Source organism: Cucumis melo, chromosome 11 (assembly GCF_025177605.1).
Source record: "Cucumis melo cultivar AY chromosome 11, USDA_Cmelo_AY_1.0, whole genome shotgun sequence".
Taxonomy (NCBI): domain Eukaryota; kingdom Viridiplantae; phylum Streptophyta; class Magnoliopsida; order Cucurbitales; family Cucurbitaceae; genus Cucumis; species Cucumis melo.
This window is the reverse complement of record NC_066867.1, coordinates 3,624,438-3,650,603: the sequence shown is the minus strand read 5'-3', so window position 1 is coordinate 3,650,603 and position 26,166 is coordinate 3,624,438. Positions and strand designations below refer to the sequence as shown.

The 26,166-nt window shown below is 39.1% G+C and overlaps 1 protein-coding gene across 3 annotated transcripts; it reads right to left on the bottom strand.

Annotated features, from left to right (window-relative positions):
* Positions 1–357: 357 nt before the first annotated feature.
* Positions 358–25,929, bottom strand: LOC103504477 (exopolygalacturonase-like). Of its 3 annotated transcripts, none has more exons than XM_051079669.1 (4): positions 25,689–25,893; positions 1,576–1,875; positions 940–1,458; positions 358–811 (listed from the first exon to the last, which is right to left on the bottom strand). In XM_051079669.1, the coding sequence occupies exons 1-4, from the start codon at positions 25,821–25,823 to the stop codon at positions 551–553; spliced, it is 1,215 nt and encodes a 404-aa protein (XP_050935626.1). In that variant the 5' UTR covers positions 25,824–25,893; the 3' UTR covers positions 358–550. The 3 variants fall into 3 exon arrangements, with proteins under 3 accessions (XP_050935626.1, XP_050935625.1, XP_050935627.1); XM_051079668.1 differs by lacking the exon at positions 25,689–25,893 and adding an exon at positions 1,965–2,150; XM_051079670.1 differs by lacking the exons at positions 358–811; positions 940–1,458; positions 1,576–1,875 and adding exons at positions 24,044–24,534; positions 24,663–25,181; positions 25,300–25,599 and having other exon boundaries at positions 25,689–25,929.
* Between the last annotated feature and the right edge of the window lie 237 nt (positions 25,930–26,166).

Genomic DNA, 26,166 nt, shown 5'->3' with positions numbered 1-26,166 from the left:
CTACAATTGAGTTCAATTGTCTTCTCTACTCTCTCTCTTTTCTATTCTTCTTTTTTATTCTTATTTAGTTTTTGGTTCTTTATTTTATAACAGCAAAACAATTATTTTACTTTTTTAATTTTAGTTAGTTTATATTGTGGAGGGTTGTGAAGAAATTATACATATATATGTTATATATATATATAACAAAATATTAGTAGGGATCACTTCTATCAATATGTATCCTATTTGTTATCTTATGTAGTTATTTTCAATAGTTTTGTCAATTAAATAATTCTATATATGTGCGTTTATATAATTGTGGTAGCAACAGAAAGAAAATACAAATAAAATTTTATAGAAAAATTGCATTGGTGCTTTGTACTTAAGAAAATACAATTATTATTTCTCTTCAAACAATCGTAATACAATTATTGAGAGCATGTTTATAATCACAAAATGTATGTAATCAAACTTGTCTAATGAGTTTTTTCAAGGCAAAACAAAAATATGCTATTAAAATTAAAGGATAGTTCAAATGGTTTGAAACATTTGTCACATCGAGAAAACTTCAATCGCTTGATGGACCACCAGCTGGTGCAGGTTCACCACAAATTGGAGGATTTTGTTTTCCTGAAATGACGGGTTTCACATTTGCACACTGAGACTTAATTGGACCTTCACTTCCACTATAAGTGAGGTCAATATCAGCAACTTCCACTCCCTCACATGGATTACTTTGACTACAAACAATTTTGACTGCAACCGGAGTCGCGGATGTGCCTCTAATATTCTTGAAGCTTACGTTGCTGATCTTAATTTTTGATGGAACCTGAACAACAAAAAAAACACAATAAAAATACATAACTCGAACAATATTATTATTGCACTCTTAAAAATTAATGTCTTTTGAGTTAATTAATAAGTTCAAAAATAAGGAGGCCTAACTTTAGTACATACCTTTCGGTTGCATTGGTTCCATGGACAATATTCTTGGTCTATAATGACAGGATTGCTGACATTAACCATTTCGATATCTTCAAAATGCATGTCAGAGGCTGGGAATGCGACGGCAGAATCTGGCCATGTTTTGATCCTAACACCGTTTGTAGTATCGGTCAATTTGCATTTTTTCACCGTCACTCCTACCACTTCTTTTTCCTTGCTATATTTTCCCAAACTTCCTATGCTAATTCCATGTCCTGGTCCGCAAGTAACATCACTAATAACTACTTGTTTGTTGGTATCCCCCACAGATATACAATCATCTCCGGTTGCGATATTGGTATTGAGAATATTAATCTGTTCTGAACTACTCACGTGAATTCCATCAGTGTTGGGACTATTCCCCGGCGCAGTAATTGTCACATGGTCAAATGTAAGATTCTTGCAACCCAAAAGATTAATATGATAATTCTTGCTATCCAATGACGTTATGTCCTTCACTATTGAATTCGTGACGAAATTAAGCTTCAAATTCTGATCATTTTAAACAGAGAAAAAAAATCCTTGAGTTAAAACATATTTGATGATTGAGAAAATATGTAGTGGTTAAATTATAGTAAGGTATTAGGCTAAAAACATAAACACAATTACCATGGGAAGCTTGGTGCATTCTTTCTTTAAATGACAATCATTCTTTTCCCAACCTGCTTTTCCTTGACCATCCAAAACTCCAGTACCTGACACTGTCAATTGATCGACATATTCTAAAAGGAGTAATCCATCTCCTTTTGGGTCAGCCGGAGCTTGTAATGTCCCTTCAATTTGTAGTTCAATAGCACTTTTACAAGGGCCTTTAAGGTTGGATTGACTTAACCCGTAACTTCCTTTTGGAATCAAAACTTTACTTGGTGTGGTCGATGCACACGCCTCCTTCCATGCACTTGCCAAAGCCTGTAAATTAAATCATTTCATTTGATAACTAAAATATTTTAATTCGTATAAATTAAAATCGCTCATCCAACTAATACAAGTACTCGTACCGCAGTTACATCTGCATTAGGTTTGGCACCGTATTTTGTGATATCAAAAACACCACCACTAGATTGAGCTTTAGAATTAGACACCAACAATAACAACACCGGTAATAATGTCACAAAGTTTGATATCAAACCCATTTTTTCCTCTATCTACTTTTTTTTTATCAAATTCCTAGCTTGGGAATGATTGGTATGTTTTAAATTTTGAATCATCGAACTCTATTTATAAAGTAGAAAATTATTGGAATTGAAATTCTCTCTCAAATGTTATTAACTAACTAAATGTGTCAAAAATGATTGAGTGGTTGAAGTTAAATGCATGTATGCTATGATTAGCTTTTCGTGGCTTAAACATTGCATGACCCATTCTGTGACACTCATTTTAACAAATTCATTCCTTAAACTTTTCTCATGCTAACATCAATAGTTCTTCATCGCGTAAAATTAGGTAGAGTGTAAGCAACATACAAACAACACAAAATATTTGAAAGATAGATGAAATCTTTGATTGGAAAAAAAATATATCAGTCACATAACTAATGAAATGAGTTAACATAAACTTGATAAAAGTATTTTTTTAAAATTTCTATAACTTAGTTTTCGCATGTATGTTATTTAGAGTTTAATTCATTCATTAATATTGCGATTGAACAACATGTCATAAGCTAACTAGTATTTAAAAAATCCCCTATATAGAATCTATGGATATCAAATTAATTAATTAATTATCAATTATCAATAATATGAAGAATCTTAAATGTTGGAAATTTAGAAAAAAAATCTTCTTTTTTTCTTATTCAACTCTTAAATCAATGAGATAACGATGGAGAAAAGTCAACATTAATAACATCCATAACTCAGTAAGAGAAAAAAAATGTTTCGAACACCTACAAAATCTTTCGAACTTAAATGGAAGAAAAAAAAACTAAAAGTACATAAAAAGACAGCAACATAACGGATTACACTGTAAGTGTCCTGGTTAAGTGCACAAGAGAAAAAGAGTGTTGCAGATATCTCAACAAAACAGCGATCTTATCAGCTAACATTACTCACCTCGATATATCTGATGAGCAATTATTAATGAAGGAGGTGATTCAACCATGATGCTTTAGTGAAGGTAGAAGATAGAGAAATTAACATGTTTAAGACCCTCAATTCATTGCTTTCAAAGTTTCCATTTTCAAAGGAAATCAAAATGATTGTGTATGTTTAAGTTGCAAAGAGATGAATGTGTCAAATCCAGATGTCAAATTTTTAGCTTTTGCTACCTTACAAACTTCACTTTGATGTCTTATGTGCATATACTCCACTTTTACCTTAACGTTTTTTAGTACAACTTTCACTACAAGAAAAGTGACTTTCCATGAGACTTCTAAAGAAGAAAAATTGAGAGGAGAGAAGAAACAATTGTCATAATATGTGAAAATGCGCTTTTTTTGCGAGAAAATACGTTGTTTTCGGAAATTCTTTTCCGTGACAGTTATTTGGTGTCATAAAAGGGTTTAGGATTTATTAAAATAATTTATTAAAATAAAAAATCTCCAAATTTATTAAATTAATTAATTAAAACATAAAATCCCTAATTTTTCAAACCCTCCTATTTGCGCGGCCGCCTGTCTCCTTCCATCTTCTACGTCTGACTCACGCATTTCCAACCTGATTTGTCTTTCGCCCCCGGTCGGAGTTCTGCACGCCAGCCCAGATTTCTCTTCCGCCACTATTTGTCTTTCGCCCACGATCGGAGTTTTGAGCGCCCAGCCCAATCTTCCGCCAACAGTCATCCTTCCGTGCGCCCATCCCAATCTTCCATAGGTCGCCCTTTCGCGCGCGGTCGTCATTCTGCCTACGATTGGAGTTCCGTGCCCAACGCAGCCCCAATTTCTCTTCCGCCCACGTAGTCAAACTTCCACCAATGGTTCGTCGTCGGCCCACTGTTCCACCGCAGCCCAATCTTTTGCCATATTTCTCTCGACCGAATTAGATCTTAGCTTTAACGAGCTTCAAGGTATTCACATACTATGTTGCCTATATGCTCTTTCTGGATTATTTAAATTGTAATTGATATGTAACGCCCCGAACTTTCGAGGTAAATTTTATCATTTTGTGTGTTTTTTCGGAAATTTAAAATTTTGGTGTAAATTCTCGGTTTCCTTCAAAGAGGGTAGAAAAGAAATTTAGGGATACAAATTTCGTCAAATTTAATATTTTGTAAATTGATATAATAATAATATAATTATTATTATTATTTATTATTATTATTATTATTATTATTATTTATTATTATTATTATTATTATTTATTATTATTACTATTTTTTATTATTATTATTATTATTATTTATTATTATTATTATTTATTATTATTATTATAATTTAATATTAATATAATTATTATTATTTAACATTAATAATATTATTATTATTTAATATTATATTTATTAATTAATATTATATTTATTATTTAATATTATATTTATTATTTAATAGTAATATTATTTTATATTATTATTATTATTATTATTATTATTATTATATATATTTATTTAAAAAAAAAAAAAAAAAAAAGAACCCTAGCCGCGCGACACCCCCCCCCACAGCCGACTTCATCTTCTTCTTCTTCCTTCATCCTTCGCCGGACGCCGACGTCTGCTACCTCCAACCCTTCATCTCATCTTTTTCTTTTCCTTCTTTCTTCACCGTCGACATCCTCTGCACCTCGTCTTCCGCCCACGAACGACCGCGCGACCTCGTCGTTCTTCACCGCCGCCCGCACGACCTTGCAAGCCTGCCATCCCCGACGATCTCTCTCTTTCTTTCATGTATCCGAGCAGGTCGTCGGCTCCTCATCCCCGATCATCGACCGGCCGCGTACGCCCAGTCGTCGCCGGCATTGGTTTTTCTTTCGTCAGCCCTCTCAAACCGGTTCGCGCTGCAAACCCGACCCGAGCCATTCTTTCTTTCAAGGACCGAGCCGAGCTAACCGAGCCACCATCCATACCCGAGCCAAAAACCAAGCCGAGCCGCGAGTCACGAGCTAAGCCGCGAGCCGCAAGCCGAGCCGTAAGCCGAGCCAAGCAGCGATCCAAGCTGAGCCGTAAACTGATCCAAGCCGAGTCGAGCCGCGAGCTGGCCAACCCAAGCCGCGAGTCGAGCCGAGCCGAGTCCATCACCTCCAAGCCAAGCCGAGCTCCCTGTTCACCGAGCCACCTAAGCCTTCCTTCCTCCACTTCGGGTCACGGTGAGTCTTCGGTAAGGATTATTTTGGTAATTTACTCAATGTTGCTATAACCGTTCCGAGTTTAAATATTGGAGTAAGACTTGGTCCTACCTTTCGTTCCTTAAAGGTATTAGGGAGTTGACGCTCAAATTCTCGGGTTTCGTGGCAGGCTTATTTGGAGATACTTTTCCTTTCCTCGGGTAAGTCAACGGATGTTGCTTAGGACCATTTAAAATGACTTCTACTAGTATTGTCGTTTAAAATCCTTTTGTTTTTGTTTAGGTGGATCCGTTGAGCGTGGACTCGATCGAGGGGAATAACCGAGTATCAGGTAAGGGATTTCCTACTACTGGACCTCGGATCGAGGCTAGAAATGTAGTAATCCACAGGGGATTACACGTTAGTAACTATACTGAATGAATTGATACATGTTTGACTATTAAGTATCGTTGTTATGCTCTTGTCTGTTGTAAAGGTAACGTGACCGCTAGTTGTAGCTTGTGTGCCATCGGGTGTAAGGAGTTGTTTACGGATAGGCACCGATGCCCGGATGTCCTGTGTATTGTAGTTATGTTAATGGGCTACGTTGTGGACTGAAATTGTATGTCGATGGACTTTAAAGTCTTGAGGTTAGGTATGTGGTAGTCTTTTGTCTGGATATTGATCATGGAGTTTTGTCGTGGAAGAATTGTGAGTCCGATTCTGATTTGACTAGTTAACTGGATCTAAGGAATATCACAATGGTGTGTGAATTGGAAACGCATATAGCAACTGAGGATGTAGTTGTTTAAACCTATATTATCTGACTGGCGAAGCCTCGGGCGAATTTGTAATATGAATGTTGTCGAAGTGTGACTGTTGTAGACGGTTTAGTATGGACTGAGGGCTAAGCCGCGAGTCACGAGCTAAGCCGAGCCGAGCCGAGCCGCGAGCCGGTTTGAGAAGGCCAACGAAAGAAAAACCAATGCCGGCGACGACTGGGCGTACGCGACCGATCGATGATCGGGGATGAGGAGCCGACGACCTGCTCAGATACACGAAAGGAAGAGAGGGATCGTCGGGGATGGCGGGCTTGCGAGGTCGTGCGGGCGGCGGTGAAGAACAACGAGGTCGCGCGGTCGTTCCTGGGCGGAAGACGAGGTGCAGAGGATGTCGACGGTGAAGAAAGAAGGAAAAGAAAAAGATGAAGACGAAGGGTTGGAGGTAGCGGACGTCGGCGTCGGGCGAAGGATGGAGGAAGAAGAAGAAGATGAAGTCGACTGTGGGGGGTGTCGCGCGGCTAGGGTTCCTTTTTTAAAATATATATATATATATATATATATATATATATATAATAATAATAATAATAATAATAATAATATAAAATAATATTACTATTAAATAATAAATATAATATTAATTAATAAATATAATATTAAATAATAATATTATTATTAATGTTAAATAATAATAATTATATTAATATTAAATTATAATAATAATAATAAATAATATTAATAATAATAATAATAAATAATATTAATAATAATAATAATAATAATAATAAATAATTATTATATTATTATTATATCAATTTACAAAATATTAAATTTGACGAAATTCGTATCCCTAAATTTCTTTTCTACCCTCTTCGAAGGAAACCGAGAATTTACACCAAAATTTTAAATTTTCGAAAAAACACACAAAATGATAAAATTTACCTCGAAAGTTCGGGGCGTTACATGATACTTGATTGTTAATACCAAAATTTCAAGTTTGATCTTCTTAAGCACATCTTCACATTTTATAGAACACTGAAAAAGTACATCCATATATAGAGTATGCTTTCTTATCATCATACACTAACACCTTTAAATTACCCTTCACAACACATAATTTATATTTATTACCTATTTTGTAAAGAACATATGAACCATCTCAAAATTGAAAACCCAAGAAGAGCAAAAAATGAACAATGGCTACAAGTTGAACATAATCGATCATTCGGTGCATGGATACGAGATAAGGTGAATGAATACTTCAAATCATCCATGTTGTTTTATTATTATTGGTTACCAGTCCCAACATGTAACTCTTTTTTTTAATAGGTGATGTGTTAATTACACGAAGGAAAGGTAGTCTCGAACACAATACGATGACTTGCACATGGCCCCCAATTGTGGTGTAATGACGTATGAAAGGTATATGATTACCGGAAGTTCTTACCACACTTAGTCCCATGATGACCATCTAACTGTTCAAAATAGTGGGATTATGTTAGTGGCAACGACAATGCAGGTGTCTAGTGCGAAGGACAAAAATCCAATGATTGGTGACATGTCTTTCTATGGGATCATTGAAGACATTTGGGAAGTTAGTTACAATACGTTCAACATTGTTCTTTCAAATATAAATGGGTTGAAAATAAGACTAGTGTTCGAACAGACGATCTTAATTTCATGTTGGTTGACCTTAGCCGAATTAGACATTCTTCAAATTCCTTCATTATTGCCACACACGAAAAACAAGTCTTTTATGTCTCAGATCCTGTTGATGCAAAATGGTCGGTTGTTGTAATGCCACCACAAAAATATTTTCCGTACAAATGTGCTAATGATGACCTTGGAGATATGTTGTCGCACTACCCCCCAATCTCAAAATGAAATACAACAAGTGACATTGATGAAAGTGGGGATACATACACTAGAATTGACTGTGAAGGCACATGGGTTACCACTTGACTTTCATAGGTATGTAAAGTAATTAAAGTCTCTTTGGATGTCCTTTTTTTGTTATGTTTAATGATAATGATCGTCGTTGTTTATTTGTAGAACAAAGTCAGTTCGAGATACAAACCCTACTGTTATGAAGCAAAAATATTATTTCATGTTGAAGACTGTTTTTTACTACTTTTAACATTATTAAGTCTTTTATTTGTCATATTTAAAGTACTATGTGTTCTATTATTGTTAGTATGAGTTAATCATGGTGTTAACGTTTGTAAGAACAATTTGTTACTTATTTCATAGCCAACATTTGAAATCTTTTGAACTATGAACTTCCTTTTGCAGTTTTTAATCTAATTTTTTTCGTACTATTACATTAGTATTGTAGATATGGTTGTTACTAACCGTTTCTTCTTTTACTATTACATCAATATTGTAGATATGATTGATTCACAGGATGTTGCTACACCGAAGGAAAGAGGAGAAAGTAGTACACAAAAAAAAACGTGGTCCAACTGAAATGAAGGAAATAACTCGTGCTAGGAGTAAGGGTCAAAGATTAGTGATTGAGTTCAATGAGTTGGGTCAAGCAATTGGTCAAAATGCAACAAAACTGAAGAGTTTCATAGGAACGATTGTAAGGTTCCATGTTCCCATTACATACTCTGGTTGGCCTACGGTACCAAAAGAAATAAAGGACAAAATATTTAAACTAATAGAGGTAACAATTGCCATCAACATTTGAAGTTTCGTAAACTATCCATTTCTTTTGCTATGTAACATGTTATGTGAATATTATGTAGGCCGGATTTGTGGTAGATCCTCGATCAAAGAAACCTATCATCCAGAACGCTAGCGTATGCTTTCGTCAATTCAAGTACAGATTAACGACAACATATGTCTTTCCATTTTTGGACGATGTTGAAAAATTGAAATTCCCGCCGAATGAGTACTCCTTCATAGAACAACAATATTGGACTGAGTTTGTTGCATCTCGGTTGAAGGAAGACTTCAAAGTAAGTATACGATTCCAATCCTTCTTTAAACTTGAATTGCAATTTTATAAGCTCCATATGCTAATTGATTAAATTTTTATAATGAAATGTAAAGAAAAAGAGTGAAAATGGGAAGGAGAAGCGAAAGAAACATAAGTACAACCACATAACCTCTAGGAAGGGGTATGCAAATCTTATGGAGGAGTTGGTAAGCTGATTTTCTTTAACGTTCTTTTTCTTCTTCTATAAGTTGTTGTAGGATTATATGAAGTTGGTAAACTAATTGGTAAACTTCTATAAGCTGTTGTAGGATTATATATAATTCTAAATATCTTATTGTCTTATAGTTACTTTTTTGCCACATTCTTTAACGTTCACTTCGTGTTTGAACTATAAATAGAAAGCATCGTCATCGGATCAAATTGATCGATCCATAGTTTGGAAACAAGCTTGAATGGATCGTAAAGGACAAATTTCGGACGAAGAGACGAGGAAGTGGTAAATATTATAGTAAGTACTTGCATTTTTCTACTTTTTTTTTGTATAAGCAACTACTAACTTCTATTCTTCCCACTTTTGTAGGATGAACTAATAGCCACCCAAAAGACAACTAATGCTTTCGGTGAAGAGGATATTCTAACAAGGGCTTTGGATGGTAATGATCATCCTGGAATAGTCTGCAGTGTGGGAAAGTATGTCACAAAGAAAAAGTATTTCCATACCGCAACACAACAAAAAATAAATGAAAAAGAGGATGAGAAGGTCACTTCTAAAGAGAACGATCGAATGGCAAAAAGAATAAAAGAGTTGGAGGACGAATTGTTGAAAATGAAAGAGAAGGATGATTGGTTAGGCGACTTAAAAGAAGAACCAGGTATGGGTTCTAAAGAAAAATCATCCATGGAAGGGGCTGAAAATCTGAACGATTTTGAAGATCTATCAAATGATTTAGAATCACAAAAAGATGTAGAGGATGTTGAATTGAATGAAGAAATAAAGGTATGTTTTTCTAAAGACTTTTAATCCATAAGGTTACATGTTCTATGTGTATATTGTCCTTACCATTGACTTGGATTCGTAAAGGTCAACACAGCGAAGGACAATGAGTAGGTGGAAGGTGTGACGTTAGAGAAAATGAAGATTAGTGAATCAAAAGTTTAACTTCATTTAGTAATTAAACTTTTGTGAGGTATACATATTTGACAAAGTCTTCTAAATATGTTGGAACCCCGTGCAAGTTGGCGTTTGAAACGAAAGATCATGTCGTTGCATGGATAACCATATTTGATTCAGATGTAGAAGGTGACAATGTTAAAGTCGCAGTAGATGTCATGGTGGATGGGGATTGTGCAATTCCCATTCCATCAGAGCAAGGGATGTACAAAATGTCCCAGGAAGTTGGTTCATGTAACGACCCAACTTTTCCGGACTAAGCTGAGGTCACTACCAAATACCAAAACTCGACCATTCAAAATAAAATTTAAAACAGACCAGATACGATTCAGTAAAACATTATAAACCTTACAAAAGACAGTTTCGGGCCCTATTTTTAATACCTCAAAAAGTCACAAAATAAAATGTCAAGTCACCAGTCCAAAAATCACAATCAAAATATTCTGACAAAATACATAGCGGAAGCGAAAGAAAAACGGACGCGTCCATATGGCCTTCACGCCTCCTTCCTGCCTCTCGTCGGTCTGCCCCTCGCTGTACCCCTACCTGAAAAGTTAAAGAAAGGAAAGGGTGAGTATAAACATACCCAGTAAGGGACCCACTACTGGGCCCGTTAGGGAACAACAGTTAACTTCCTATTTGGGGGTACCCTACATAGCAGTCTAGTGGTTCCGTAGAACGCACATCTCAGTCTAGTGCTCCCGAAGGATACACAAATCAGTCTAGTGTTCCCGGAGGATACACATATCAGTCTAGTGCTCCCGAAGGATGCACATATCAGTCTAGTGCTCCCTAAGGATGCACATATCAGTCTAGTGTTCCCGGAGGATACACATATCAGTCTAGTGCTCCCGAAGGATGCACATATCAGTCTAGTGTTCCCGGAGGATACACATATCAGTCTAGTGCTCCCGAAGGATGCACATATCCGTAAGGCACACTACCCCATAGATGAAGCTAACCGTTACCCCTCGGCCCTTACCCAACTGTCTACATCAGTCACATCTCAACGACATTCATATTACAGTCCCGCCATAGGCTTTGTCAGTCAGATAGTATAGGTTTAAACACCTACACCCTCAGTTGCTTTATGCGTTACCGATTCGCACGCCAAATAGGGAAACCCTAGGTCCAATCGACTAACCAACCAAAGCCGGACTCACTGTCCTTCCCCGTCCACACTTCATGAACCACATCCAGATCAGTGTTTAATACATACTAGACCGTAACGTTAAGGTCCATCAACATATAATTTCAATCCACAAACAGCAGTCACAGTATAATTTCATCAGACAGAATATAATATCAGTACTTAACAGTCAACACGCATACAGATATTCAGTACAGTCACTAACGTGTAATCCCCTGTGGATTACTACGGTTTTAACCTGGACTCGGGGTCCAGTAGTAGGAAAACCCTTACCTGAAATTCGGTTATGCCCCTCGATTGAAAACTACGCTCCACAGATCCACCTAAACGAAACACGAAGGTTTTAGTGGATGGCCTTAGTAGCAGTTGATTCACAAGGTCATCCGTTGACTTACCCAAGGAAAGGAAGCTATCTCCAATCAGGTCTGCCGCGGAACCCGAGAACTTAAGCGTCAACTCTGCACTACCTTCAAGGGAGAAAAGTAGGGCCATAACTTAAATCAACATTCAAACTCAAATCGGACGAGGTAACATTAGGGAAAACATCAGAACAATCCTTACCGAAGACTCACCGTGAACCGAAATGAAGGGAGGAAGGCTTAGGTGGCTCGGCTCGGCTCGGCTCGGCTCGGCTCGCGGCTCGGCTCACTCGGCTCGCGGCTCGGCTCACTCGGCTCGCGGCTCGGCTTGGTTCGGCTCGCGGCTCGGCTCGCGGCTCGGCTCACTCGGCTCGCGGCTCGGCTCGCGGCTCGGCTCACTCGGCTCGCGGCTCGGCTCGCGGCTCACTCGGCTCGGCTTGGACAAGGATGGCGGCTCGGCTCGAACAAGGATTGCGGCTCGGCTGGGCAGCGATCTCGGCTCGGCTTGAAGCGGTTTCGGGTCGGGATGCTCGGATCGGAAACGGGCTCGGGTCGGCTGGAACCGGGTCGGGTCGAACGGCTATCACGATTCCGCGGCTTCTTTTCTTTCCGGCGAACGACGGCGCTTCCTCCGTGCTCGGTTGGCGTTGGAGACACGAGCTGACGACGGAGAGTACGCCGGCGGTGGTAGGACGATGAGAGAAGGCTGGAGAAAGAAAAGGAAAATGGATAGTTCGGGTGGCGGTGGCGCGGCGGAGAGAAAATGAAAACGGAGGGAACGGAAGGGAGATGGTGGCGGCGTTGGTTTCGTGAGGGCCGACGGACTGCCAGGCGAAGAACGGAGGAAGAAGAGAAATGGATGGCGGCGCGCGGCAGACGAACGAAGAGGAAGACGGAGGAGTTCGGGCGTCGGGCGGCTGCGGGAGAGAAAAGAAATATCGAGGGGGGGGGGGGGGGGCTGCGCGGCGCGCGCGTCTCCTAGGGTTTTCTTCCCTTTCTTTTTTTTTTAAAATATATATATATATATATATATATACGTTAATAATTATAAAAAAATATTAATAGTTTTAATTAAATTTAATAATAATAATATATATATTAAAATATAAATAAAATAATAATAATAAAGTAATAATAATAATATATTAATAATATTAATATTAATAAATAATAATTTATTTTATTGTTTTATAAAAACAATATTTCTATAATTTTAATTAATAATAATAATTATTATAATATTAATATTATAACAAATAAAAATAAATATTAATAATAATAATATAATAATATTATATTATTATTATATCGACTTGCAATTTACATAAAACGAGAAAATTTTACCTTAAATTTTCGGGGCGTTACATTCTTCCCTCCTTAGGGAACTTTCGTCCTCGAAAGTTTTATTCCTCGAACAGTTCGGGATAACGGGATCTCATGTCGTCTTCACGCTCCCATGTAGCCTCTTCTACCCGGTGATTCCGCCATAAGACTTTAACTAGGGGAATTTGTTTATTTCTCAACGTCTTCACCTCTCTAGCAAGCACCTCAACAGGTTGTTCAACATAACTCAAGTTCTCGTCAATCTCTAGTGGCTCGTAATCCACTACATGGGATGGATCTGGCACGTACTTCCTCAACATAGAAATGTGAAACACATCATGGACTGCCGAGAGTGATGGAGGTAACGCCAAGCGATAAGCTACAGGGCCAATCCGCTCCAGAATCTCAAATGGCCCAACAAAACGGGGACTCAACTTTCCCCTCCTTTCAAAACGCAAGACACCTTTCATAGGTGCTACCTTTAAGAACACCTTATCCCCTATCTCAAACTCAAGGTCCTTCCGCCTCACATCTGCATAACTCTTCTGTCTACTCTGAGCGGTATGCATGCGTGATCTAATCTTCTGAATTGCTTCGTTAGTAGACTGAACTAACTCAGGACCCATCAATCTCTGCTCACCCACCTCACCCCAGCAAACCGGGGATCTACAACATCTGCCGTACAGGGCCTCAAACGGTGCCATGCCAATAGTAGCCTGATAACTGTTATTATAAGCAAACTCCATCAAATGCAAGTGGGAGTCCCAGCTACCTGGAAATTCCAATGCACACGCCCGCAACATATCCTCTAAAACCTGGTTCAGACGCTCAGTCTGACCGTCAGTCTGTGGATGGAAAGCCGTACTAAAGTCCAACCTCGTGCCCATAGCAGTCTGCAAACCCTTCCAAAATTTGGAAGTGAAACGGGCATCTCTATCAGAAACAATCGACACTGGCACTCCATGTAATCTCACTATCTCAGACATGTACAACTGTGCCCACTTACTAGCAGTATAGGTGGATTTACCCGGAACAAAGTGCGCTGACTTAGTAAGTCTGTCCACCACAACCCAAATCACTGTAAAACCCCTCAGAGTTCTCGGTAGCCCTGTAATGAAATCCATGGACACGTTCTCCCACTTCCATTCCGGTATGCTCAAGGGTTGTAATAAACCCGCTGGTTTCTGCCTTGGTGCCTTAACCTGTTGGCACACCAAGCATTTACTAACAAATTCTGCTACTTCCCTCTTCATGTTACACCACCAAAAAACTCGCTTCAGGTCCTGATACATCTTCGTACTACCTGGGTGCATGGAAAATGGGGAACTGTGCGCCTCAGATAATAATTCTGTCTTAACCGCACAATCTGACGGAACACAGAGGCGTCCCTCAAACAACAGTCCACCATCAGAGGATAACGAGAACTCAGCCGTTTGCCCTGCCTCTGCTAGGCCACGTTTCTCAAACAGATAAGGATCGTTACTCTGAGCATCGATGATCCTCTGCCTCAAAGTCGGCTGTACCGTCAACTGGGCTAGCTGCACAGTAACTGCCCCCATTGACACTGCAATCTCAGCCCGCTCGAGATCCCGATGCAATGGGGCCTGCCGGGTAATAAGTGCTGCTGAATGTGACACTTTCCTACTAAGAGCATCGGCTACCACATTTGCCTTGCCTGGATGATACAGTATCTCACAATCGTAATCCTTCACTAACTCAAGCCACCTTCGCTGTCTCATATTCAATTCTTTCTGAGTAAAGAAGTATTTCAAGCTCTTATGATCTGTGAATATCTGTATCTTTTCACCATATAAATAATGCCTCCATATCTTCAAAGCAAAAACCACTGCTGCCAACTCCAGATCATGTGTAGGGTAGTTCTGCTCATGACTCTTCAACTGACGAGACGCATAAGCGACCACCTTACCCTGCTGCATCAAAACACAACCCAGACCCTTCTTGGAAGCATCACTATAAATCACGAAATTGCCAGAACCATCAGGTACCGTAAGAACCGGTGCGGTAACTAACTTCTGTTTAAGGGTCTGAAAACTGTCCTCACATGCCTTGCTCCAAACAAAAGGAGCTCCCTTTCTGGTCAACTGAGTAAGAGGAGTAGCTATACGAGAAAAGTTCTCCACAAACCGTCGGTAATAGCCCGCTAAACCCAGAAAACTGCGAACCTCACTGACTGTGGAAGGTCGGGTCCAACCAGTGACTGCCTCTATTTTAGCTGGATCTACAGAGACTCCAGCCTTAGAAACCACGTGGCCCAGAAAGGACACCTGCTTCAGCCAAAACTCGCACTTCGAGAACTTTGCGTATAAATTATTATCCCGAAGTGTTTGCAAAACCATACGTAAATGCTCCTCGTGTTCGGCCTCCGTCTTAGAGTATATCAAGATATCGTCGATAAACACAATCACGAAAGTATCTAGGAACTCCCTAAACACTCTATTCATCAAGTCCATAAACACTGCCGGAGCATTCGTCAAACCAAAAGACATCACAATAAACTCGTAGTGTCCATATCTGGATCGAAATGCTGTCTTCGGTATATCTTCATCCTTAATCCTCAGCTGATGGTATCCCGACCGAAGATCAATCTTAGAGAACACTGTGGCTCCCTGTAACTGGTCAAATAGATCGTCAATCCTGGGCAAGGGATATCTGTTCTTTACCGTTACTTTGTTCAACTCCCTATAGTCAATGCACAGACGCATCGATCCGTCCTTCTTCTTAACGAATAAGACTGGCGCACCCCAAGGTGACACGCTCGGTCGAATAAATCCCTTATCAAGCAATTCCTGCAACTGTACCTTCAATTCTTTCAGTTCTGCGGGGGCCATTCTGTAAGGGGCTCTGGATATAGGAACCGTGCCCGGCTCCAACTCTATGGCAAACTCAACCTCCCTGTGCGGAGGTAATCCTGGAAGTTCCTCAGGAAAAACGTCCGGATAGTCCCTCACTACTGGTTCTGACGACAGGGATACATCCGCCTCTCTAGTATCCACCACACTCGCTAAGATACCCCAAGTACCCTGACTGAGCAGTTTACTGGCCCTGATGGCTGAGATTACCTGAGGCAACGACTTTGACCCTCCTCCCTTAAATTTAAAACTGGCCATCGAGGGAGGGTTAAACGTTACCTCCTTACGTGAACAATCTATGCTGGCGTGGTTGGCGGCCAACCAATCCATACCCAGGATTACATCAAAGTCCAGCATATCCAGAACTATCAGCGTTACCTCAATCACATGGCCTGCTAACTCAATCTGACATGCCTTCACCTTTTCCTTCGACAACATACATTCCCCGGAAGGAGTAGATACTGACAGAACATGGTGTAAGGGCTCAACCTCTAAGCGGGCATGCGACACAAATGCGGAAGAGATAAAAGAATGTGACGAACCCGAATCAAACAAAACTAAGGCGTAATGCCCCAACACTGGGAGCGTACCTGTCACTACTGTGCCCGCCTTCTCTGCCTCAGTCCTGTTGGTAGCGAAGACTCTACCCTGATGTGGAGCACCTGCTCCCTGATTCTGCGCGATCCCCGTGACTCTCAACGGGCATCTGTCAGCTGTATGACCCTCTTGCCTGCACTTAAAGCAGGTCCTGGTCCCGAATAAGCAACGGCCCAGATGGTGCTTCCCACAAGTGGTACACAACGGCTTCCCTCTGGCAGCCTCCCCTGCCTCAAAAGGTTTCTGCTGGAAGTTGCGAAACTCACCACTTGGTCTGAAATTCCGCTGTGGTACTGGAACAGGCTGCTGCTCAGCCTTCCTCTTCTGTCCCGACGTCGAACCTCTACCAGCGGTCTTAGACGAGTTGGCCCTCTCCTGTAAACTGAGATCCACTGCCAGGCGCAGTGCATCGGCATGAGTAGCGGGTCTGAAAGCTCGGACCAAACCCTGAATGTCCAGTCTGAGGCCTCTAACAAACTTGTCAGCTCTGGCCGCCTCAGTCGCTATCATCTCGGGAGCGAAGCGGGATAACATGTCAAACTCCGCATCATACTGCTCCACTGTCATGTCACCCTGCTCTAAGTTCAGAAACTCCTGCCGCTTGGCATCTCTCAAACTGGCAGAGAAGAATTTCGCATAGAAACTCTCCTTGAACTGCTGCCACGTGATCTGACTCACATCACCACCTAGCATCCTCTCTGTAGTCTCCCACCAGGCAGTACCTCTGTCAGTCAACATAAAAACAGCACACTGGACTTTCTGATCCTCAGGGCATTTCATGTAACGGAATATGGTCTCCAAGGACGATAGCCACATCTGAGCTCTGGTGGGGTCCTCCAAAGACCCATCAAACGTCGTGGGATTATACTTCCTGAAATCCCTCAGGTGCTTAGCCTCTGCCGACAACTGATCCGGCACAAACTGGGGTGCAACTGGTACCGGAGCCGGAGCTGGAGCAGGAACTGGTGCTGGAGCTGGCGCTGGAACTGGCGCCGGAGCTGGCGAGGCAGGCTTCTGCTGCTCCCGCATTTGCATAATCATATCTCTAAACCTCTGCTCCATGGCGACTAGGTCCGCATGAGTAACTGGCGCAGCCGGGTCAGGGGCTGGGGCTACAGGCTGCACCTCAGGCTGAACGCGTCCTGCTCCCCTTCCTCGGCCTCCTCGGCCACCCCTTCGTGCACCTCTCCTTGGTGGCATTTTCCTAATAACCACCAACAATTCCGTAAGTCATAAATTGGTAATTGAAATTGCAGTTTAACTTAGGTAAGGTAATGCATGTAGGGTTATACATATACTTTCATGAGAGCGTACCTGACGAGCGGCAAGGATCGTTTCAGCCATAAGGACACAAAACACAGACTCACATTATAAGTCAGTCTACAGAACCTAAAACTTAGGCTCTGATACCAACTGTAACGACCCAACTTTTCCGGACTAAGCTGAGGTCACTACCAAATACCAAAACTCGACCATTCAAAATAAAATTTAAAACAGACCAGATACGATTCAGTAAAACATTATAAACCTTACAAAAGACAGTTTCGGGCCCTATTTTTAATACCTCAAAAAGTCACAAAATAAAATGTCAAGTCACCAGTCCAAAAATCACAATCAAAATATTCTGACAAAATACATAGCGGAAGCGAAAGAAAAACGGACGCGTCCATATGGCCTTCACGCCTCCTTCCTGCCTCTCGTCGGTCTGCCCCTCGCTGTACCCCTACCTGAAAAGTTAAAGAAAGGAAAGGGTGAGTATAAACATACCCAGTAAGGGACCCACTACTGGGCCCGTTAGGGAACAACAGTTAACTTCCTATTTGGGGGTACCCTACATAGCAGTCTAGTGGTTCCGTAGAACGCACATCTCAGTCTAGTGCTCCCGAAGGATACACAAATCAGTCTAGTGTTCCCGGAGGATACACATATCAGTCTAGTGCTCCCGAAGGATGCACATATCAGTCTAGTGCTCCCTAAGGATGCACATATCAGTCTAGTGTTCCCGGAGGATACACATATCAGTCTAGTGCTCCCGAAGGATGCACATATCAGTCTAGTGTTCCCGGAGGATACACATATCAGTCTAGTGCTCCCGAAGGATGCACATATCCGTAAGGCACACTACCCCATAGATGAAGCTAACCGTTACCCCTCGGCCCTTACCCAACTGTCTACATCAGTCACATCTCAACGACATTCATATTACAGTCCCGCCATAGGCTTTGTCAGTCAGATAGTATAGGTTTAAACACCTACACCCTCAGTTGCTTTATGCGTTACCGATTCGCACGCCAAATAGGGAAACCCTAGGTCCAATCGACTAACCAACCAAAGCCGGACTCACTGTCCTTCCCCGTCCACACTTCATGAACCACATCCAGATCAGTGTTTAATACATACTAGACCGTAACGTTAAGGTCCATCAACATATAATTTCAATCCACAAACAGCAGTCACAGTATAATTTCATCAGACAGAATATAATATCAGTACTTAACAGTCAACACGCATACAGATATTCAGTACAGTCACTAACGTGTAATCCCCTGTGGATTACTACGGTTTTAACCTGGACTCGGGGTCCAGTAGTAGGAAAACCCTTACCTGAAATTCGGTTATGCCCCTCGATTGAAAACTACGCTCCACAGATCCACCTAAACGAAACACGAAGGTTTTAGTGGATGGCCTTAGTAGCAGTTGATTCACAAGGTCATCCGTTGACTTACCCAAGGAAAGGAAGCTATCTCCAATCAGGTCTGCCGCGGAACCCGAGAACTTAAGCGTCAACTCTGCACTACCTTCAAGGGAGAAAAGTAGGGCCATAACTTAAATCAACATTCAAACTCAAATCGGACGAGGTAACATTAGGGAAAACATCAGAACAATCCTTACCGAAGACTCACCGTGAACCGAAATGAAGGGAGGAAGGCTTAGGTGGCTCGGCTCGGCTCGGCTCGGCTCGGCTCGCGGCTCGGCTCACTCGGCTCGCGGCTCGGCTCACTCGGCTCGCGGCTCGGCTTGGTTCGGCTCGCGGCTCGGCTCGCGGCTCGGCTCACTCGGCTCGCGGCTCGGCTCGCGGCTCGGCTCACTCGGCTCGCGGCTCGGCTCGCGGCTCACTCGGCTCGGCTTGGACAAGGATGGCGGCTCGGCTCGAACAAGGATTGCGGCTCGGCTGGGCAGCGATCTCGGCTCGGCTTGAAGCGGTTTCGGGTCGGGATGCTCGGATCGGAAACGGGCTCGGGTCGGCTGGAACCGGGTCGGGTCGAACGGCTATCACGATTCCGCGGCTTCTTTTCTTTCCGGCGAACGACGGCGCTTCCTCCGTGCTCGGTTGGCGTTGGAGACACGAGCTGACGACGGAGAGTACGCCGGCGGTGGTAGGACGATGAGAGAAGGCTGGAGAAAGAAAAGGAAAATGGATAGTTCGGGTGGCGGTGGCGCGGCGGAGAGAAAATGAAAACGGAGGGAACGGAAGGGAGATGGTGGCGGCGTTGGTTTCGTGAGGGCCGACGGACTGCCAGGCGAAGAACGGAGGAAGAAGAGAAATGGATGGCAGCGCGCGGCAGACGAACGAAGAGGAAGACGGAGGAGTTCGGGCGTCGGGCGGCTGCGGGAGAGAAAAGAAATATCGAGGGGGGGGGGGGGGGGGGGGCTGCGCGGCGCGCGCGTCTCCTAGGGTTTTCTTCCCTTTCTTTTTTTTTTAAAATATATATATATATATATATATATACGTTAATAATTATAAAAAAATATTAATAGTTTTAATTAAATTTAATAATAATAATATATATATTAAAATATAAATAAAATAATAATAATAAAGTAATAATAATAATATATTAATAATATTAATATTAATAAATAATAATTTATTTTATTGTTTTATAAAAACAATATTTCTATAATTTTAATTAATAATAATAATTATTATAATATTAATATTATAACAAATAAAAATAAATATTAATAATAATAATATAATAATATTATATTATTATTATATCGACTTGCAATTTACATAAAACGAGAAAATTTTACCTTAAATTTTCGGGGCGTTACAGTTCACACATATTGTGGCCACGACATCTTGTCATTACTGGCAATATAAAGGTAATGAATTTTTCATTGAAGGATATACATGTCGCATTTTGTATTAACCCTAATTGCAATATCTTTTGTAGATGGACTATGGGGAATTTACTAAGGATATAGCCACATTCGTACCGACACCAATTCAAAATGCTCCAGTTGCACTACGATTCTTACTACGAATGGTTGAACATATAGGGTCAGCAATTCAAATCACCACACCCCATATGATGTATTTGGGGTCCGAAGAAAATGTTGCATAATGATAGAGTCGTTGAAGGATTTCACATATATGCGACCAATATCTACCGCTTGCCTTGATTCGTACATAATGTAAGATATGTTATTACAGTGTTACTCTTTAGTAAGTTTGTTTGAAATGTATCTTCTTTCAATGTTTTTGTAATACACTCGTAGGTATCTATACACACGTATGAAATCATCAAGAACTTTGAATCTATACAAGTTCGTTGACGCTGGGTCAATTAGTTGTAGGAGTCCTAAAGAAGAACAAGCCCAATTATTGACTGCATGATTACTTGGAACAGATTACGATCAACTCTTACTGATTCCTTATAATTTCGGGTATGTCGATAACCTAAAGTAAAGGATTCGAATTGTGCTTACACTAGTCTAAGATGTAGTATTATTGTTTCACACATATATTTAGGAATCATTGGACTTTGGTAGTAATAAACCTTACGAAGGGTGCTGCCTTTTGGATAGACCCTTTGAAAAATCGTATTGACCCAGATGTAACCGAAGTAGTTGAAAGGTATGTCATACTTACTTTTACCTTTACTTCCTTTTTTCTTAATGAGACAATAGTTTAAGTAGTTCAAATTCCGATATTGTTTTGTAGGTCGTTCAACATAATGAAGAAGAAAAAACCAAATTGGAGGGTCGTGAAGGTATGTGAATATCTATGTTGCTATGGGTTGTAAATTAATTCATATTTCTAACATAGGTCAAGTCATTTGTATGTGTATCTCCAGTGTCCTAAGCAATCAGGAGTAGTAGAATGTGGTTATTATGTGATGCGGTTCATGCGTGACATCATATTGTCAAGGAGTACTTCTATCATACACATAGTAAGCATAATAGTTATAAAACTAGCATGCGTATATACTTTTTTGTGAATGAAACTCATTTAGAACCACTTTATTGTCTACAGATGAAAGATTCACCCCGTGCTTACACACAGGATGACATTGATGTATAAGGTCTGAGTGGGCTGAGTTTGTAGGGAAGCACGTACATTGTGCTTAGGATAAGATATTTTATCACACATTTTGTCACATATTTTGTGATATATTTTGTCACATATTTTTGTGTTCGAGCTGACATGAAAAATACAGTGCTGAAGGAAAATACAGCTGCCATGTTCAATATCAATGAGGTAAGGTTATCTTAGAACTTACTAAAATGCAGTTTTTGAAGTTCATCAAATTATATGCTTGCATATGTTGTTGATTAAAATCTCCATTGATTTAGTATTTGTAACTTGAATACACTTTTTGCTAAGATGATACACTCTATTTTACTTGTCAGGCACTAAAAGTTATTCTCAGCCTTCTACTTCAAATTCTAGCACTTCGTAATCCATTTTCATTCAAAATGTTGTTTTTCTCTCCTTTTGTATTTTGTGCTAGTGCATCGTTTAATCAATTTTTTTACTTTTAGCCATTGATATGCTTGTAGTTGTTTTAGCTTTGAGTTTTGTTATTTGCTGTTGGTTTTGACATTTTTGTGAAGTTCCATAATGAATTTAGCTAAGTTTGTGGGCTGAATTTGGTGTTTGCGATTATGTGTTCTTGAAGTGTGTATGTAATTTAGCTAAGTTTGTGGGCTGAATTTAGCTAAACTTAGAAGTCATTATTCTTGAAGTGTGTATGTGCTCTATGTTGTTGAAGTGTGTTGTTGATCATGAAGTATTGTTGATCATGAAGTGTTGTTGATCATGAAGTGTTGTTGAAGTGTGTTGTTGATCATGAAGTGAATGTGATGTCTTTATGTGGGTGAATGTGTTGTCTTGTTGAATCATTTTTTTCCTTTTCTTTTTTTACTAGGTTTTGCGACAATCCATTGGAGCAATGAAGCCATATTTATGCCAATTCATTGATGTATAGGCTTTTTTGTAGGTTTGGTAGGAAATTTTTTTTGTTTAAATGTAGTTATTTAAATAGTTTGTTTGTACCAAAACACATTTGTATTAACAATTAAAGCAATATTAGAAAGTGTATGTTTCTTTCTATTAAAGCGTTCACCGTTTTTCCATATGTGATTGTACTGGTATGTGTAATGGTATGTGTAATGGCAGGGCGACAAGAAATACAGAATTGAATAAAAAAAAAGGGTTGTTCAAAACAGTGACTAAAAACACAACTATGACATTTAAATTGAAAAATAAAACTGTCATCGAAAAAGTTTTCGTGACAGTTAATTAAAGTCATGATAAGTAAAATGATGACAATTAAAAAGTGTCATAAATGATAAATAATGACATTTAATATTTGTCATACAATATTAACAATGACAGTTATCCTCTATCATAAAATGTAAACTATGACAGTTATTAGCTGTCATAAAATATAAACAATGATAGTTATTAACTGTCATCGAAAATAAATAGTGACAGTTATTCTCTGTCATAAAATATAAACTATGATAGTTATTAATTGTCATCAAAAATTAATAATGACAGTTATAATCTGTCATAAAACATTTAATTCGTGACATTTATTCTATGTCATGAAAACCACATTTTGTAACAGTTTTATACAACTGTCATAAAATACTTTTCATGACTGCTGCATCGATGACTGCAAAAAGCTATCACGAAAACCTTTAATGACAGCATTTAACTGTCATTGTAGGCCTTTTTTCTACTAGTGTTTTTTTTATCATAATCTATAACTTTTTTCAAAGTGAGCTTATTTTAATAATAATTAATATATCAAACTTTTCTACAAGTCAAAGGTTTGACCATTTTCTTGCAAACTAGATGATGATGATAATAAGGGTCATTTTCAAGTACTGCAAAAATGAATCAAAATATCTACAAAATATCACCGTCTATCTACGATAGACCACGATAAACAAAGATAGATTACTATTTGTGTTTATCAATTGATAGACACATATAATAATTTATCGAGGTCTATAATAAATAAATTGTAGTATTTTGCTATATTTGTAAATGTTTTCAACAATTTTGTCATTTAAATAATCTTTCCTGATTTTGTACGCACACAATATTTTAACACTATTTATGAAAATTCCAAATCTAAAAATACAAAACTTCGAAGTATAAAAATAAAACTGAATATATAATTGTAAATAGCTCAAAAAAAACGAATATAAGATTTAAACCAAAGCAAAAAAAATTTGCAAAACAATTCTTTTCCTTTTCTAATTTTAGTTAGGTTATATTGTGGAGGGTTGTGAAGAGATTATATATATATATATAACAAAATATTAGCAATGATCGCTTCTATCAATATCTATCTTATTTGTTATCTTATGTAGTTATTTTCAATAGTTTTATCATTTACAATAATTCTAATATATGTGTACATATAATTGTGGTAGCAAAAGAAAGAAAATACAAATAAACTTTTGTAGAAAAGTTTCATTGGTGCTTTGTACTTAAGAAAATACAATTGTTATTTCTCTTCAAAAAATCGTTAATACAATTATTGAGAGCATGCTTATAATCACAAAATGTATGTAATCAAACTTGTCTAATGAGTTTTTTCAAGGCAAAACAAAAATATGCTATTAAAATTAAAGGATAGTTCAAATGGTTTGAAACATTTGTCACATCGAGAAAACTTCAATCGCTTGATGGACCACCAGCTGGTGCAGGTTCACCACAAATTGGAGGATTTTGTTTTCCTGAAATGACGGGTTTCACATTTGCACACTGAGACTTAATTGGACCTTCACTTCCACTATAAGTGAGGTCAATATCAGCAACTTCCACTCCCTCACATGGATTACTTTGACTACAAACAATTTTGACTGCAACCGAAGTCGCGGATGTGCCTCTAATATTCTTGAAGCTTACGTTGCTGATCTTAATTTTTGATGGAACCTGAACAACAAAAAAAACACAATAAAAATACATAACTCGAACAATATTATTATTGCACTCTTAAAAATTAATGTCTTTTGAGTTAATTAATAAGTTCAAAAATAAGGAGGCCTAACTTTAGTACATACCTTTCGGTTGCATTGGTTCCATGGACAATATTCTTGGTCTATAATGACAGGATTGCTGACATTAACCATTTCGATATCTTCAAAATGCATGTCAGAGGCTGGGAATGCGACGGCAGAATCTGGCCATGTTTTGATCCTAACACCGTTTGTAGTATCGGTCAATTTGCATTTTTTCACCGTCACTCCTACCACTTCTTTTTCCTTGCTATATTTTCCCAAACTTCCTATGCTAATTCCATGTCCTGGTCCGCAAGTAACATCACTAATAACTACTTGTTTGTTGGTATCCCCCACAGATATACAATCATCTCCGGTTGCGATATTGGTATTGAGAATATTAATCTGTTCTGAACTACTCACGTGAATTCCATCAGTGTTGGGACTATTCCCCGGCGCAGTAATTGTCACATGGTCAAATGTAAGATTCTTGCAACCCAAAAGATTAATATGATAATTCTTGCTATCCAATGACGTTATGTCCTTCACTATTGAATTCGTGACGAAATTAAGCTTCAAATTCTGATCATTTTAAACAGAGAAAAAAAATCCTTGAGTTAAAACATATTTGATGATTGAGAAAATATGTAGTGGTTAAATTATACGTAAGGTATTAGGCTAAAAACATAAACACAATTACCATGGGAAGCTTGGTGCATTCTTTCTTTAAATGACAATCATTCTTTTCCCAACCTGCTTTTCCTTGACCATCCAAAACTCCAGTACCTGACACTGTCAATTGATCGACATATTCTAAAAGGAGTAACCCATCTCCTTTTGGGTCAGCCGGAGCTTGTAATGTCCCTTCAATTTGTAGTTCAATAGCACTTTTACAAGGGCCTTTAAGGTTGGATTGACTTAACCCGTAACTTCCTTTTGGAATCAAAACTTTACTTGGTGTGGTCGATGCACACGCCTCCTTCCATGCACTTGCCAAAGCCTGTAAATTAAATCATTTCATTTGATAACTAAAATATTTTAATTCGTATAAATTAAAATCGCTCATCCAACTAATACAAGTACTCGTACCGCAGTTACATCTGCATTAGGTTTGGCACCGAATTTTGTGATATCAATAACAACACCACTAGATTGAGCTTTACAATTAGACACCAACAATAACAACACAGGCAATAATGCCACAAAGTTTGATATCAAACCCATTTTTTTTCCTCTTTCTACTTTATTTTTCTCAAATTCCTAGCTTGAGAATGATCGGTATGTTTTAAATTTTAATTCATCGAACTCTGTTTATAAAGGAGAAAATTATTGGAATTGAAATTCTCTCTCAAATGTTATTAACTAACTAAATGTGTCAAAAATGATTGAGTGGTTGAAGTTAAATGCATGTATGCTATGATTAGCTTTTCGTGGCTTAAACATTGGATGACCCATTCTCTGACACTCATTTTAACAAAATTCATTCCTTAAATTTTTCTCATGCTAACATCAATAGTTCTTCATCCCGTAAAATTAGGTAGAGTGTAAGCAACATACAAACAACATA

Excerpts from the sequence above, each read along its gene's own strand:
- LOC103504477 (XM_051079670.1), bottom strand. The coding sequence starts at position 25,823 with ATGGGTTTGATATCAAACTTTGTGGCATTATTGCCTGTGTTGTTATTG. Across the intron at positions 25,600-25,688 it reads CTAATGCAGATGTAACTGCG|GCTTTGGCAAGTGCATGGAA; the intron begins GTACGAGTACTT and ends TTTAATTTACAG. Across the intron at positions 24,535-24,662 it reads GGAACCAATGCAACCGAAAG|GTTCCATCAAAAATTAAGAT; the intron begins GTATGTACTAAA and ends TTTGTTGTTCAG.